Raw genomic sequence first — 18,136 nt, 5'->3', positions numbered from 1 at the left:
TAGGGATCATGGGAGTTGTAGGCCAAAAACATCTGGAGGGCCGAGTTTGCCTTCCTGTTCTATATAATGGTCTGTCTCCCCTCCCCACCTCCTTTGGAAACGTAATGGCGCTTTTTTATTCCAGCACTTCCTAATGCTGATCTGCTGTCAGTTGTTATGTTTTTAGATAACAGTGTTAGAGGGATTTGTTGGGGTTTTAAAATGTTTAGTGTTTGAGGCTGGAAGTAGTCTTGATTTTATATTATAGAAGATAAGGCATATAATGTTCTACAGATTCAAAAAGAATTAAACCATAATACAGTTCCAATAGCTCAAACAACACAATAATCTGCATAGGTTCCTTCAGCAAGTCCTGTTTTTTGGGGAGTCCTAGGATAATCAACAATTTTAATTGGTGCAGTTAGACCAGCCTTCCCTAATCTGGTGATGCCCAAGTATTGTTGGACTTCAGCTCCCATGAACCCCAGCCAGCACAGTCAGTGGTTGGGGTTGATGGAAGTTGTAGTCTAAAGCCTCTGAGAAAGAAGGTAGATACTGCTGTCTTCCCCAGCACTTCTCATATTCGATAGCTTTAGCATACTCAGGAATCAAAAGTTTTGTGTCTCATTTGTAGAAAAAGTATACTTTTCTGTGCATTATGCAATTTCCATTTGGGGTGTAATTTTGTGTCAGGTAGTCTCTCTCTCCCATCTCACTCCCTGCTGTTTGAACTCCACTGCCTCTATAGAAACAGTTACAGATAGGTAGCCGGAACTATGGAAGGCACCACATTGAGCCGCATGAAATGGAAGTCCATCAACCTCACCAAGAAACTTGCTTCTGTTTCAGTGTATCTGAAGAAGTGTGCTTGCACACGAAAGCTCATACCAAGAACTAACTTAGTTGGTCTTTAAGGTCTATAGAAACAGTGCATATTTATATCAATGTGTGTGTGTGTGGGGGGGGACTGCACACCTGAGGCTGAACAAATGATCCATTGCAAGGGGCTCACATTTCCTTTTGTGGGTTAGTCCCATTGCACAGAGAGGAAAGAAACGAAGCAGTGGTGGCATGTGTGGTGCAGCAGAGCTGCACAGATGCCCTTTGGACACTGGCTTCTCTGCTGGAATGGCTGTGGTGTCAGGGTTGTGCGCTTGCAGTGTCAGGACTGCTGCCACCACCAATCTGGCGTTCCCACCTGTACAAAGAGTACTGCTACTGGGGGGTGGAAAGGAAGAACTGGAATTGCTGGGACTGTACTGTGTTGCTGAAAGCAAAAAACAAAGCTTCTGTGTGGTGTTTTACTGGGACCCTTGCATGTATTACATGGTGTACTTTTGAGTCACATTTGACACATCACATGTTGGGCACTGAGCGTGTGAGCTGTATTTAAGCTCAAGCAGCGATGATGCAACACAGATGGTTATATCTGTATTCTAAAGTGGAACACAGCCTCATTTGTACAGTCATTGTTTAGCAATCTAAGAAGATGTAGTAATCGGTGAACTGAAATAATATTTTAATTCCTGCGTGGGTAATATGGCGTTATAAAGCCCAGAGAACTCTTTGTTGTTCTTTAAGTACAGATCATTCTGCAGTACTCAGGTTGTTTGTTCCTTGTTTTTCTCCCCTTAAGAGACTAAGTTTGAAGTAATTGGTTCTCCTCTGCAGCTCATACAGCATCTTTCAATATCTTACAGTCACAGAATCCTTGATGAAAAACAGAGTTGGCTGGCACATTTTCCTCTGATGTGTGTTAGTTTTGTTGGATCTTTGACAAGGAACACTTTTATTCATTTAAATGACTTGGAATAATTGACATACAAGTTTATGGGCCTCTGGGGAGCTTTGCTTAAAGGTTACCACTTTGAGAAAGAAAGCCAATTACAGAATACACGCCTACCTTCCCTGATTCACTTCTCTTTCTAGTTGTGTGTGTGTGTGTGTGTGTGTGTGTGTGAGAGAGAGAGAGAGAGAGAGATCTATTTATCTATCTGAGAGAGAGAGATAGTATAAGTTTCTCCTCTTCTCATTTACATTCCCTGGATTACACACTTATTATGTGTCATTGGGTTCCCCCAATACGTTTTGCATGTTCAATATTCATTTTTATTTAGTATTAATAGGTTAAAACCCAGACACAAATGCTTATTTCCAAAAGTACTGTGAGCCATGAAGCAGTGGAAAAGACAAAGAGTAAAATATCTCATTCTATGGGATGATGTTGCATATTCATATAAAATGGCATGCTCAGTGCACCAAAATAAAAGCATGTGGGGGGGAAAATATGTAATTTCAAGAGGATTGAGTTCTGTGCTCTCAGACTCCATATTCCTATTCTCTCTCTCTCTCCCCCACCCCATCCCTCTGCCCTCTCTGACCTCTGAGACACTTCTCCTCAGTAACTCCCTTTTCCAGCCAGATCTAGTCCCCTTTCCCTTCCACACTGCTTTCCCTCCTATGCTCTCTATCACTCTGCTTTCTCTCCTGCTGTTCACACACTAACCTTTCAGCTCTGGAAAGTGCCTTTTGGTAGCTGCTGTGGAGCAGTGGAATTTGCTGTTTCTAGAAATGCCAAACTGTGCCAGCCTCCTCTACTTTTCTCTGTCTATTTATTTATTTAAACAACTTATATAACATTTAATTACAGTTGTCCCTAAGCAGTGCACAAGTAACTCAGGTTGCTGTTGTTTTTAAAGGGAAACCTCCCCCCTACCAGTCAAAACTAGAAATAAAATAAAATTAAATTAAAATGTCCACAGCACCAGAAGTGCAATAGGAAGGGGTCTGTCTGATCTCAGCTGGAGAGGATCAAATGAGGAGGGGGAGAACTGTATATGGCATCTTGTTCTTCTTGGAGAAAAAGGTGTTGTATAAATGCAATAAATAAATAATTGCTTAGTGTTTACTATTCTTAATGTGTGAATTGTGTTGCAGGACTGTTTTTATTGACACGTTTACATTGTTTTGGGTCATGGTGGTGGTACATAGTGCCTAATGTTTTCCACACACAACTGATTCTGATCCCAATGACTTCAGTGACCAAATGTCTGTGGACTCTGATAGAAACAAGAATAGAGTCAGTCACAGAACAGAATACATTCCCTGGACTGCTCTCCTGCGATAGTGCAGAGAGATGCTACAGGGTGACTGAAGAGCATATAATATTAGTTTAAACAGTTAAAATGACCACACACAACAAACATTATGGGAAGGGAAACTGAGACCATATGTTCCAAAGAAGCACCATCAGACCAAATGGAAAAACAAAGTGTCCTCCCTTGGCTGTTTCCATTGAGCTGGGAAGTCATGTTAAGAATAACCATATTTGTCTCCCTCTCCTCTCCTCACCTTTCCTCATACAGAGGATATTTTGAAGAACAGGATAAATCAACCTTTGCATTTTTCTGTTTTCATTTTTTCTCCAGAAGAAATGCCGCAGCTTTTTCAATATACACTAAAGATTTTGGCACAGCAGGATTCTTTTAAAATCTCAATTTAAAAAGGACAATAGCAATCTCCCTCAGCAAATGTTGTTCTCCTTTAAAACATAAGACTCACATCCAGACCCAAACCCTGCAGCGGCACACAATTCCTGCCTTGCCCTGGTATTGGAGTGTAGGTGAGAGAATTAAGTCATGTATGCCACGTCATTGATCGCTATAGAAATGAAGAGAATTGTGTGGATAATAACATGCTGCAAAGTGTTTCTGGTGCGTGGTTAATGCACTGGCACATTATTGTGTGCGTGTTTCTGTTCAGCTTGTCGATTGCACTGTGTGGCTGTTGTACATTCCATTTGTGTGTATGCTGCGTGCATGTTGTCTAGTCATGCCTTCCTCTGCAACACTTTGGCCCAGTACCTTGTACCAACTAGGCCTTGGTTGCTAAGGGTAACCAGCTAAGCATAAGAACCTTTGAGCTGTTTTGTTGCCTAGCTAAAAGGAAAACACTTAGCTTTTCCATTTATTCGCCCTACACAGATTTGCATCTCTTTGTTCAGACATGCACACACTGAAACACTATTACCGGTAGAATACCCCTTTTTTAAAGTTTGAATCCAAACAAGGACTGTAATACATATTGCACAACTCTCATGCACCATAAAACAAGCAAGCTGCGTCAAAGTATTGCTTTGTTAATCAGTAGCCAGTATGCCACACAACGCCAGCTGTAAATACCCAGTTACAATAAATTAAAACATAGGGAGTGAAGTCATTGCAAAGGGGGGGGGGGGAGCAGTCCTTGACAAACTGCCTTCACTGTTAAGCAGCAGTCCAGCAGTTCACATTTCCCACCCACGCCCTGAGTATCATTATCTGTATACTGTGGTAATTGAGTCTGGAGGCACATTTATGGATGCTTTGACTGCTTGGGCTGCAGTTAAAGGAGTAACATATTCAGTCTACCTACCTCAGTGGTGAACCTTTTGGCGTTGCAATGCCATAGCCTTTGGAATCCAAGTTACCTCCCACCTTCATGGTGTCACATGGCTTTCTCTGCTCAATGTACTCATTCATGGTAGACTCTAGCAGGTAGGCATACTTCCCTTTGGATCTCCTCACACGCTTCATCCCCTCTTCTGTTGTCGGCACGAAAACAGAGGGCTCAGCTGACTTCATGTACGTCCACATCTTCTCAAAAACCGCTATTTTAGATCTCTGTCCAGAATAGCATAAATCCACTGCTCTTAGCATGTGTTAATAGAGCAGAGATTCATACACCAAGGAAGACACACATTTTGCTGGGCTGCGTGCCCACACATTGCATAGGTAGGGAGAAGAAAGGACTCGGGGCTGGGGGCTGATTCATAGAGGTGAACGGCCTCCACACAATCCCTGCCAATAGGTGGTGAGTATGGGGCGAAACATATTGCATGGATTGTTGGCGCTACGCAGCTAGGCCTCTGCTGTTGTTTCTGTGATTGCAAGGGCACCTTTTAGGGAACAAGAACTAGGCTGAATGGAATGAAAGAGGGATTTGCAGCTAAAGATGCAAATACTTTGGCAAAATACTAGGAACTAGGCTAGGAACACAACTCCTACAACTAGCACTGCATTGAGGCCATTGATCAGTGGCAGAATACATGGTATGTACTGCAGAAGGTTCAAGGTTCAATCACTGGAATCGCCAGTAATTGTGAACTGGTATATCAGGGCTGGGAAAGACTTCCGAAAACCTGTTGTGGGTAGACAGTATTCCAATGGCCGGATTCAATATTACACAGCCTCATGTGATGAACAGTAGGAGCGATTGAAGTGTCACATTTGCACTGCACTCCATAAATGGAGTGGGCTGGCTGAGGGAAGTGAGAAACAGGGGGCATTAGACCATTGAAAGGAAGTGCACTTTGGAGGAGGGGGGCCTTGCTACATAAGCTCCCCTTGAGTGTAACACCAATGTATTTACATCGGGCAAATGGTACCATTAAATTACAGAGCTAACCAAGTACTTATTATTCTCTAAACCTGAGCTGCAAGTCACAGGGTAATTACTTTTGATGCTGCTAAGTGTAATTACTCAGTAATCTGTGGAAGCGTGTAATTATGCCGTGCTTCTGGAGTATTTATGGTATCTGGCAGACCCCGCGTGTGCTGCATTTCCTGAGCTAGCACGAGACTCTTGCTTTTGTATAGTGAAGTCAGAACTAATTTCTCTTACCCTAAAGAATTCTTTAGTAGACCCAGCATCCAGAGTCCCATAAGCAATCTCTGTTTGCTTGGCCAAGTCTTCTGCACTCTCTATGGGAGACACCATCCTCTCTACTGTCAAGAACGCAGCTAGATTGGCGGTGTAAGAAGAGATGATGATCAAGGTGAAAAACCACCAGACCCCACCAACTATACGCCCAGACAGAGATCTGCAGGAAAAGGGAAAAAGAAAGAGTGAAGGTAAATTTAAAGGAGAGGAGTAGAAAATAATAAGAGTGCAACACACAAAGCTCTGCTTTTGCACAAACATTAGTTTTTGTGCACTGTTTAGTTTTAAAAGGTATAAATGTGCATGCCTGAGGTTATATTAAAAGGTTCCAGTCACTAGCACCTATCGTATCTTGTCAAATTTCACCTGTGAGGCCACCTTCCTATATACTGATCAGCACGTGGAGGCCCCTTGAGAGAACAACTGTTCAATGGCAGCTTACTATGTAAATAAACCACTTCTGTGTGTCTTGCCTCTACACAGATCCTAAAACATGTCACTTTCATAGATGCATGAGGACAAATTACACGACAAGCTTACGAAAAGCAGCTCCACACAAATGATCTTGGCCTGAACAATCAACAGCTGATGAAAGCAACAATAGATTTCAGGAGGAACTTGCAACTAGCATGCCTTTCCCTAATGGTTTTATGTCCACTGAAGTTGGACTAGCATGTGAAGAATATCACCATAACAATAGCGAAGGACCCAAACACTGGAATTACCAAGAAGAAAAGTTATGGGGTTGCCATCGATGGCAGAAGACAGGAAAGGGAGGCCTCCTGTACCTTGAAGCTTGAATCATAGAGTTGGAAGGGATCATGAGGATCATCTAGTCCAACCCCTTGCAATGCAGGAATCTTTCACCCAATGTGGGGGGTCAAACCCACAACCCTGAGATTAAGAGTCTTATGCACTACTGACTGAGCAAACCTTCTGTGGAGAGCCTTCTGAACCTGGGTCTCCATGTGTGCAAGAAGTTGCTTCTTCTTTTTAATAGCTGAGATTTGTTTAATAATAATTTTCATTAATAATTGTCATTTTACCACTTTGATATAAAATCCAGAACTGTAATTAATCCTAGGGATGATGAAGCAGTAGTGGTTGAAAGGGCAAGTTAATTCACATCCATTGCATGGCACGGATAGGAGCTAAAGGGCTTAGCCCTGCACTGTGTAGGTGAATGGTAAAAGCACCCTCCCACGCCATTCCTCTGCTCAGCCCATTACAAAATTGCCAATAGCAGCTCTAGCTATAAAAAGGGAAACGTTGCATTCACACAAGAAGCAACAGCAGTGACATTTCGTCGTCTGTGCCACTTGGTAGCTGGAGTGTCACGATCATGAAGGAACTAGCTGCCCACGTTCCTGAAAAGTTCCTGCGAACTGATATTTGTGACTTAACAGTTGGAAAAATCACACCCTGTTCTAGTTAATCCAGCTGGTAGGAAGTACACACTGTAGGAACCACCAAGACCTAAGCATCGTGCTGGTTTATTTTGATTTGTTTATTTATTAAATTTCTATACTGCCCATTCATCTGAGGATCACAGGGTGGCTTGCGATACAAAACACAAAAATACATACCATAGTAACAAACAAAAACAATACCCTACTAAACGCTATAGATGGTTCAATTAGTCAAAGGCCTGGGAGAAGAGGAACGTTTTTGCCTGGCACCAAAAGATATGCAATGAAGGCACCAGGTGAGCCTCCCTGCTGGTCTAGTTCGAGGTGAATGACAAGCATAGAATTTAAAGATGGCTTTGCCATTTGCATGATGGGCATAGCCAGGAAGTCAAGCTCTGGATCAGCCATGCATTTTGCCTTGTGCCTCTCACTCCATGCTTCAGGTGGGCTGTCCAACTTTTTTTTTTAAGCACCACATTTGTGTTTATTCATTGACATGTCATCTGTCACCTCATCCTTGTTGTTTCTCTAATAAACCTTGCAACTATTAAAACGAAGAGTATCTGCTGCAGGGAAAGGTATGTTGCAGTGCTATACGAGCTGTGTCTAATAACTCAATGTGTAAAATTGCTCATAATGCTAAGCCAAAAGCTATTAGTATGAAATACTGTGCATTCCACTTCTCTTCTGCTTGTGCACAACTGGGTAAACAAACAATGAAGAATTTAGCTTGGTGTGGCATCCAAACCCAGGGTTGCAGCTGGTTTCATGCTAACAAACACTGACTTATTGTTGGTTTATCAAATGTGGTCTTGCAGCAAAATTGACGTTTGTGGAATGTTGATTGCAACCTTGGGACTAAAGCTGCTCCTAGCACAAGATAAGGTACAAGGCCTCTAGCCTGGCTAGTTAGCTGAGTTTATAGGTCTCCATGTGCATCAGTCTGTTAGAGCAGAAAAAGCTATGACCATGAGTTGAGACCTTCATGAGCAAAACCCTTCATGAGTCATTCACACACATCTGATGCTAACTAATAACTTAGTACACAATAGTTTATGGATGAGCATCACATGTAGCCGATGAGATTTATTTCCAGGAAAGTGTGTGTACAGGACTGCAGCCCTAGGGATGTGAAGATTTCTAGCCATCCATAGCTGGCTTTTCCCCAGTTAAAAACCAACCATACTGCAGAACTAGGTTTTCAGAGCTTGCTGTAGAAGAGGAAACCAATGCATTTTAGCTGATCTCCACTATTTTAAAATGTTAAATCAGACTTGCTCCTTACACTATGCATTGTTTTTGCATCATACTAAACTCTGCATTTAAATATTGCATCTAAACTCTGGTGCAGCTTCCAAACATGATGCAGTCACCTTCTTTATATCAGCTTGATTTGAAATCCTTTTAGACAAATGCAACTGGTCAGCTAGAGAGAGAGAGTGCAAGGGAGAGGGAGAGATGGTGATGGAAATCAGAGAGAACACATGCCCAGTGGCAAATCCATCCTGAATAAATGTGAAACTTTTAGTTTTGTCTGAAACTGGGGAAATGGAAAAATGACTATCTCATCGCAAGTCCAGATGCTGCATTTGGTTTTGAATTCTTAGAAGAAAGACTCTAAGCGTCCAGGATTCACAGATACCAGTTGTCAAGGAATGTGGCCAGAGCTTAAAAAAGATATAATGATGGCAGACTAGCAAATATGTTGAGGAACTAAGAATAGAATAATGTGGTGCCGGCTGCTGGGTCTCTATAGATGCCACTTGGACAAGTCACTTAGCCCTCTACACTCCGAACCTGCAAACACCCTGCTAGCACACAGGCCAGAGTTTTTCTAACTCATTTTGTGCCATTGTTGAGGCTCTCAAGGACTTGCTCTCACTACTTCTCTACACCTTCTGTCACCTCAGCACTTGCCCCAAATGTCAAATGCTTTGAATACATGGATATATTATGCAAAGTTGCATAAATAAAAGCAAACTGCATAAGTGTATCCATTAGATAGGATAGACAGATTGGCCTGCATAGTTCATATCAATAGATAAATCTGAACATTTCCACTGCTGCCCTCTTTGCTCCTTTCTTATCTCTTGGGCCCAGGACCTTGAAAGTTCACTGCCTGCCCACTTTCCCTCAGTCCTCACTGGCTTCCTCTTCTCCCCTCTTTTCCCCTGGCATCTGTCTCACCCACCACCTCTCCTTCATATACCTGCTTCTCATTCCGCTGCAGACTCTGTCCCTTAGATGGCCGTGTGTTCTAATTTACAGAGGAAAGTCCTCTGTTTGAAGTCTGCTTTAAAGATAAAGAACTCTAAGAAGAAAGAGCAGCATGGACCTTGAAGCTGCCTATCAAATGTTGGCAGACTGAGCAGGTACACAGGCCATCACCAGTCACTGTCTTCTCCCCCATGGTGAGATGCATTGTATTTCTATTTAAATCATAATAATTATTTCTAAATTTGCATCTCAACATATTCACATTTTATGCAGGTTCTATGTCCACTTTTTCGGTGAGGAATCAGGGGCTGTTCTATCTGCACCCCTCTTGTGCTTGCAGCTCAGTCTCCTGATTCCTTTCCTGTTTGATTTTCCATCTCTCTGCCTCCTTCCTGCTTCCCCTCCCATTTCCTGTCAACTGGAAGCACTTGTAGCAAGCGCAGAGGCACCAAACAAGAATAACTGGCTAGTGTTTAATGCCATCATTTCTGCTGATGACGGCCACTTCAATCTGACAAGCTGCATTTGCATGCCAAATAATCATATTCATCTCCAGCTGCAAATTATACAGCTTTTCTCCTTTTTGAGAAGCCAAGATATTTTTATGACTTAAATTCCCACAGCTGCAGTTAACTAAATCCCAGCCTTTAGACCTTAGTCATGGTTTTCTTATTCTTAATCACTGAACACCCCGGGGGGGGGGGAACTGCCTGTCAGTTATATTGATGGCTCACGCTACCAGATTGTATACTGCTGTCATTACTTAGGGGTGAGAGCAGGGGGGATGAGGGAGCGCTGTGGACAGTTGGGCTTGGCTTGTTAATTTTGGTTTTGAATAGCTCAGTGATACATAATCAGATGCTGAACCATCATGTAAGCTATTTCCCCCTACTAAGAGTTAAACAATCCTACACTAAAAATATACAATGTTCAATGTCACATTCAATGAAAGGCATGAGTCGTGTGGAGATATCTTGGAGCGGGTGGTTGGATGGTGGGCAGCAATGGAGGAGAAATGGAAGAGGCTGACCTTAGCGGGTTGGGGGATGGGAAACTGGAACCCAAGGAGAACTCTGAACTGGGAGAGGGTCCCAGTGAACTGGGAGGTGGGGAGATATGGATCCATGAGAAGGGTCTAATGCAGCCTTTCTCAACCTGTGAGTCCCCAGATGTTGTTGAACTACAACTCCCATCACCCCTAGCTAGCAAGGCCAGAGCTCAGGGATGTTGGGAGTTGTAGTCCAACAACATCTGGGGATCCACAGGTTGAGAACTGCTGGTCTAATGGGCTTTCAGGAGAGTGGTCTGCCCATGCAATATCTGACACCCCAAGTGCAACATCACCAGCCATTGATGTGACTTTGCTGCCTTCCTTTGCCACCAAAGAGCCTCGCCCCCTTTCTTGGGTGGCACTTGGGACAAATCCAATAGTGAGCTGGCTCCATCGACTCCACCTTCACCTCCAGAGATGCAGTGGTGACAGTGCTACTGCAAACAAGTCCTACATGTACAGCGTCTACCAAGGAGTACCTATTTACTTGCCTAGCCTGAGGCAGGGGACATCAACTGTGCAAATAACTGTGCCCGTCCCACTCTTCAAAATGAGAGCACAGGGGGAATGCCAAGGGTTGGATCAACATCTTCACACTAGCCATGTGTCTTAGATCTCTGTCATGCCTTATCAGTTTGTAGCCTGTAGACCCATAGTGAGATGCTATATACTGACTTCATACATAAAAGTGTTAAAACTTCCAACTATGGTGGTAGCTTGAGTTTTGAATCTGACAAGAAGAACCCATGGGAAAAAGATGGTACACTCATGAAATGCTAAACCATTATATTGCAACCAACCTGTATTTTAGATATGTTGGGGGCAAGTTTAGTCTGAACCCTAGTGGCAACATTGAACACACATTTCCCCCTTTCCTAATATTAATTTTTAAACAAACAAACAAACAAACAAACAAACACATTGCTCAGCAGATTCTGATTAGCTAGCCAACATGAGAATGTATGTTCGTATGTATGCATGTACTGTACATCTACACACATAACCATCCTGGGTACTTTGCTGATATTTAATACATTTTCTTTTGAAGGCATCTTAATTGATGGAGGAACAGAGGGATTTCCTCCGCTTGTGGTACACTAAGGATTTGGGTGTGTTTTCCCCTGCATGCAGAAAAAAGTTTCATTTGCCCTGCATCGATAGCCTGAGGTCTGAATCTTTCTGCATTGGGTAATCCCACCACTCTTGAAACCTAAGGTTTACCTGCTTTGTGTCACAATAGAAGATGCAATGCTGTTTCCTTCTAAGCACTTTGTTCATTAGAGAATAATTATTATCTTCAGCTCAGCTTAGTACTGTACTCCCAAAGCACAGTGTCATAAATCTTGACATTTGGATTTGTGCACCTGCCCTTTAGATTTATTCTCTTTCATTGACATAGTGGGTGTTTGGAATAAGGAGGATCTTTTTTCATAGAATCAGATCTATGGAAGCAATAAGCGGAGGTGCAGTTGTGCAGAGGAAAGCTTTAATTAATGTTTGGATAACTCAACGTGTGTGTGGTGGTGGTGGGGAGAGCAAAGGACCTCTTCTGATGAAATCACCAGATGGTTCTTGCACATTATTAAATTTGCTATGTTAGGAAACAGACATCTCTCATTGGGTTGCCCACCTTTTTCTTTTTCTTTTACTGCTCCTGTGCCTTTAATGGCAGCTTGATCTGCCAGCATTAACACATGGTGATTCATTTAAAGAAATAAGAAGAGTTATGTTGGATCAGTCCAGCATCCTGTTCTCACAGTGATTAGCCGGATGCCTATGGGAAGCCTGAAAGCAGGATCTGAGTGCAACAGCACTTTTCCCTCTTACATTTCCCAGCAACTGATATTCAGTGGTCCAATGCCTCTGTCCACCATGAATTTAATCCTCTTTGAAAGCTATCCAGGTGGTGGCCATCACTAGTGGGATGTAGTTCCATAGTTTAATGCTCTGTGAAGCACTTTTCTTTTGTTTGTCCTGAACCCTCAAACATTCAGCTTAACTGCATGGCAATAATCTCTAGTATAATTGTCATACTATGAAAAACCTTCATCTGATCATTTTTAGGGATCAAGTAGCTGTTAAAGGCATAAACACAGGTGATGCTGGTCAGTCGGCAACCCTGTCCTCATGCCTCTTCTTCAACTCTTTTTGGTTGAAAAATGGGAATTAGGGATTTCATAACTTTTTGTATCTATGCAGACTAGTTAAAAAACGCAACAAGTAAAACTTTATCCATCAAAGCTAGGGAAGGTTTTTCTTGAAGAAAAAAACAGTAGCAGTCATAATGAAAATAGAAATTATTATTATTATGAGGGCCTCTTAATACTACTACTACTACTACTACTAATAATAATAATAATAATAATGAGTGCTGCTAACTAATGGGGAAATGACTTCTCTTGTGCTTGATCTGCAAAAATTTGCACTATACATACTGAGGGCAGGGCATCAGGCAGGTGACAGATTGGAAGATAAAAATGAGAAAGTGGCAAGCTAGCAGTAGTGAACATAATTCCACTTTATTTCCTCAGGCAATATGGTTCTCTCATTAGCTCCTCCAGTGCTCCACCCCAAGCTTTAGGGCTCAGACCTAGTACCTGTTTCAACACCGAGGATGGATACCTATGACTAAGTGTGCACATAGGGCAAGATTCAGCTAATGAGGCAGTCTGTGGAACGGCTTCTGCTAGTGCAACCAGGCTTCCCCATCCGCTGTGTGCATGGGAAGGAGAGGGGGGAACATTCGATTTGGCAAGCTGAAATGCTTGCACTGATGGAATGATTGCCATAGTGCCACACTGAATTCCTCCCATAGTCATTTGGTAAACTGTTTGCATGCATTGATTTTTATTCTGAAGGTAAGAATTTTTACATTCTCGGATGCAGATTGCTCCTTGCAACGCAGAAATCTTCACTCCACTCTCCTCACAACCTAATTTGACATAATTTTTCTGCAAGTGTGGAATGGAGATGCCTCATTCTCAAATTATGTCAGGGCCTCTTGTTTTGGTTTAATTAATGGATTAATTCTTTGCATAACAAAGGAAGAACTGTATCACACTAATCTCTCATTTTTGAAAAACAAAACGTAACCTCGCACATCAGACAACTTGCTCTTTGATCTGATCCCCTGCTGAAGGTAACTGAAGCTAACAGTACTTTGCATTTACTCGACAGCTTATTACCAACGGCACCAATTCTCCAGCCGAACACACTTAAGATGGAAAGATGAACATGATCATCATGAAATATACAAAATAAATCTCTTTGAAATTTGTTTGAGCAGCTTCCTGAGCCTCCTCCCCACCACCACCACTCTCGTTCGCTTACCCTAGAACTTGTTTCTTGTGGAGAATTACATTTAAAACTGACAGCATTTTAATTAGAAAGGCAAATCTGGTCTTCTAAAGCTGCGGCTGCTTAGGGAAGATTTCCTAGATTTGCTGTTCAATTCATTTTTAATAAAGGCTTATTTAGTCAAGTGACATATTTGTCACAGGGTGACTTTATGCAAAAGTGGAGAAGGAAAAATGCACAGGGACCTTCCCCTCTCCAGAATTGATGACCAAATACAGTGGTACCTCATGTTACGTACTTAATCCGTTCTGGAGGTCCGTTTGTAACCCGAAACCGCTCATAACATGAGGCATGCTTTCTCTAATGGTGCCTCCTGCTGCTGCCGTGCCGTTGGAGCGCGACTTCCGCTCGCATCCCGGGGCAAAGGTTGCAACAGGGGGCATCTACTTCCGGGTTAGCAGAGTGAATAACCCGCAGCATTCGTAAGGGGGACAGTACATAACATGAGGTACCACTGTAAAGCCTTTCAGCTTCTAAATATGCAACCTACTTCCTTTCTTCTAGTCAATTACTATGAAACTTAATGTGCCAAATCTATAACCTCTTGCCCTGGGACAGAATGCAAAAGATGGCAGTGCCTTCCCACAAGCCCAAGTTGGCACTACTCTCTGTACCACTCAGACTGTAGGAATAGCCCAATTATCACTTTTATGGATCTGAATCCTGATCAGCCATGGAGGTCTGACATAAGGCACACTTTCAAATGCAACTAAAAATGCTTTTACATGCAAGCTGAAGTGTTAAGGTAATACAGGGACTGAGCTACATTGGTGAAGAGAAAGCACTTGATATGCGTTATAACACTGTAACCAGATGGCGCTGGGGAGTCCCGTCTTTTGCCAATGTGATTTCCATTTATGAAGTTTAGCACATGTTTTCCTGAAACACCTTTTTGATGTGTCTAGATCCAGCCCGGGGTAGAATGAAAGCACCTGTCTACAGTCTTTGCAAGCATGGTAGTTACTGGATCATTTCCACCTTTCAATTGTTTTAGGAGTTTTTTCCTGGTTTATATGTTGGGTGAGAAACTATCATTTACTAACGCTGCACTGCTATTATTCTTGAACTTCATTTTAACTCCTTCTGTTGCCTTAACGCAACTAAACCCTTCCTTCCCTCCCTCTGTTGTTTCCTACACCAAATTTTAGCTTTTAAGCTCTTTGGGGCAGGGACTTGTCTCCTTGTACTTGAGGAAATACCATGCATGTTGATGGCACAACAACATCTAGGATTAGAGAGACTCAGGTTCCCCACTCAGTCATGAACTTCCATGCATGACTTTGGGTCCATCACTGTCTCGCAGCCTAACTTATCTCACAAACTTCTTGTGAGGATAAATGGGCAGGAGTGGAAGAACTACATACACTGCCTTGAGTTCTTTGCAGGAAAGGCAGGCTGTAATTGTAATAAATAATATAAGAGAATGGAAAACCCATGACTCTCTTAGCTGATAAGCATTTGTTCACTCGCTGAGGAGCTGCTTTTAGTGCCTTCTGAGATTTATTTATTTTCATGCATGGCCCACTTTCTTCCAGGGACTAAAAGGTCAATACATCAGATTTCCAGTCTGTCTCTCATCCAGACACTGACCAAACCTTAGATTGATCTTGCTCGCTGAATTACATGCCTTCAGATAATGCTCTCAAAGACACAGTAGCAGACCAGGGCAGATTATTTGTTCTACTAGCTCAGGATGGTCTACTCTGCCAGCTGCATCTCCATGGTCTCATGCAGAAATGTCTTCCCCATCACTGGCGGGTTACTGGATCCTTTTAGCCAGATACCTTCTGCATGCCAAGCATGTGTTCTACAACTGAGCTAGTGCCCCTCCCTAAATAATAAGCCTAGCTCTTCCATAAATTCCTTTGCATCACACAAGATATGACTCTTGCACAGCTCCAGCAGGAGCAAGCCATTTCCAAAGAGAAGCTTCAGTTTCATCAACTGACCAAGAAGGGGTGGGGTGAGGCCTGGCCTGGCCTGACATGCTTCTGTGAGTTTAATTGTAGCTTGATCTGCAGGAGGTACTTTTCATGAACTAGACAGAAGCATCTTCATCAGCTGCTAACATCTGCCAATCAAGTTGCTGTCAAAGACACAGGAGGCTGATAAGAAAGGATTGCAACCGCAGGAAGCATTGGTATCATTTATCTTTTAAACAGGTAATGACCATGCATGAACTAATGAATAAGCTGCTCTCCCTGATTAATCTGAAGTTAGGATCAGAATTAGAATGGATGGAATCATGTCTCCATTACAATGCAAAAGACTTCTGACCCACGCGGCATTGCAATTGGACTCCTGTCTGTGTGAGTTTAATTAAATTTCATGGTTTACTTACTGCACCTTCTTAATGTTAATGACCTTAGACACCTCAGTATTTTCAAATCATTGTTTTCTTCCATTTCTTTTCTCTTATGTGAAAAGCTTTCTTCAAGATGAATTTTCGAGGAATGGATTACATCCATTTACTGTTAGTCAGATGTTTAGACGATTCATTCGCCTTTCCCCAGTCTTATGAAATGTACAGCAGCTTTGGTATGGAGCAAAAAGAAGATTTACACATCTGGTGATAGCCTTCCCCACCCCCCATGAAAGCCCAATTAGCATTTTTGACAGCAAGAGCTGTTTAGTAAGCCAGGCAAAGAGACAGAAGGCACAACCTTGGATTTTTAATCCTAAAATGCCATTCACTGTTTATGAGCCCCAGACAAGACACTTAAAACTACAGTTTGCAGGGGTAAAAAGCCTTTATGTAGATCATAAATGTTTCCCAGTGATGTTTATTTTATTTTCTGCACTTCCATCTGCCCCTCCTACAACACGCTCAGAGCAAAATATATGGAGTTTATGTGTCTCCTATTTTATTCTGACATCCAAACTCCACACCAGCCTAGACCTTCATGAAGCAAAATGCACCTCATCAAAGATATAGGGTAGGCATAGGGAAGCTGTGATCCTGGACTACAGTTCCAATCATCCCTGGTCCCTGCTTTGTCAAACCCAATAAATCACTGGTCTCCTTCCTTTGCCCAACATTCTTCAGAGTCCTCCCAAACCCTGACAGCCAGGTTCTGTCCTGGGCCCGCTGTTGTTCAACATCTTTATAAATGACTTGGATGGAGGAATTGAAAGGATGCTCATCCAATTTGCAGGTGACTGTCATGGGCCAGGAATTGGCTTCACCTGCTGAGCAGCAGCCTGAAGGAGCAGAAGGCAGAGTGACTTCACCTGCTGCTGATCAGCCTTCTTACTCCTGATGTGAACCAGCTGGCTCCAGCTTTCTTAAGCAGGGTTTCCAGCCTCAGTCAGATGCTGGAAACAACATTTGTCGTTCCTGTCCAGACTTTGCTGCTTCTTGCTTCTCCTGACCTTGGACTCATCGGTTTCTTGAGCCCCGGACCATCTGACTTATGTGAACTCAGATGCTCCTAACCCTAGGTCTGGACTAAACCCTGCAGAGGGACACTGTGTCCAGGCAAGTACCTCCCTGAGCTGGTTGGCTGGCTGGCCTCTCCTGCCATTGAGCTCTGCTGTGGTTGGGCAGCACGAGACTACAACAGTGACACTAAACTGGGAGGGGTAGCTAATGCTGCAGAATACAGAACCAGGATTCAAAATGACCTTAACAGATTGGAGAACTGGGCCCAAACTAACGAAATGAATTTTGATAGGGACAAATGTCAGGATCTACACTTAAGCAGGAAGAACCACAAATATAAGATGGGGATGCCTGGTTTACTAGCAGTACATGTGAAAAGAATCTGGGCTCTTAGTGGACCCCAAGCTTAACATGAGTCAACATGGAATGAAGGTATCAAATTTACAGCTTGCAGTGCATTAAAAGAAAATGTTATGAAGGTGATGTACAGATGTATATTTAAATATTTAAATGGCACATGGGGTCTGGAGCAAGCTTGTTTTCTCCTGCTCTGGAAGGTAGGACTTGAACCAATTGATTCAAGTTAGAGGAAAGGAGATTCTGAACATCAGGAATAACTTTGACAGTAACAGCTGATGAACAGTGGAATGGACTCTCACAAGAGGTGGTGGACTCTTGTGTTGGGATGGCCATCTGTCATGGATGCTTTAGCTGAGAGTCCTGCATTGCAGGGCGTTGGACTTAGATAGACTCTACAATTCTATGCAAGCAACCAATGCTTTTGTCTATTCTGAGACTTGCATTCTGAGAAGTTTTCAGTGTTATTTCTGTTGCATTTTGAGTATATATATATATATATATATATATATATATATCAAATTAGAAATCTTTCTGTGATGCCATTAGCTGTATAGTCATCACTTCACTTGATTACTGGATCCCCCGGCAGTCTAGCAGCCATAGCTATGGAGCTCTTGGGTAAGGAGCATTTTGGAACTTTTCTGAACCCTTTCCAACAAGGAGAAATGATTCAGTTGGCCC

At 42.7% G+C, this 18,136-nt stretch overlaps 1 protein-coding gene across 7 annotated transcripts in view; it reads right to left on the bottom strand.

Moving 5' to 3' along the window:
* GRIA1 (glutamate ionotropic receptor AMPA type subunit 1) overlaps positions 1–18,136 on the bottom strand; it is a 198,688-nt gene that overhangs the window by 19,364 nt on the left and 161,188 nt on the right. For all 7 annotated transcript variants that reach the window (XR_013981003.1, XM_080988011.1, XM_080988010.1 and 4 more), the window contains exons 12-13: positions 5,641–5,839; positions 4,393–4,640 (exon numbers count right to left, since the gene is read on the bottom strand). Coding sequence is in view for 6 of the 7 variants with exons in the window: in XM_080988011.1 (XP_080844137.1) it covers positions 4,393–4,640; positions 5,641–5,839 (447 nt within the window). In the remaining variant the exon portion in view is untranslated. The remainder of the gene's footprint in view (positions 1–4,392; positions 4,641–5,640; positions 5,840–18,136) is intronic.

Source organism: Podarcis pityusensis (assembly GCF_964106645.2).
Source record: "Podarcis pityusensis genome assembly, chromosome: 2".
Lineage (NCBI taxonomy): Eukaryota > Metazoa > Chordata > Lepidosauria > Squamata > Lacertidae > Podarcis > Podarcis pityusensis.
This window is presented reverse-complemented; position numbering and strand designations above follow the sequence as displayed.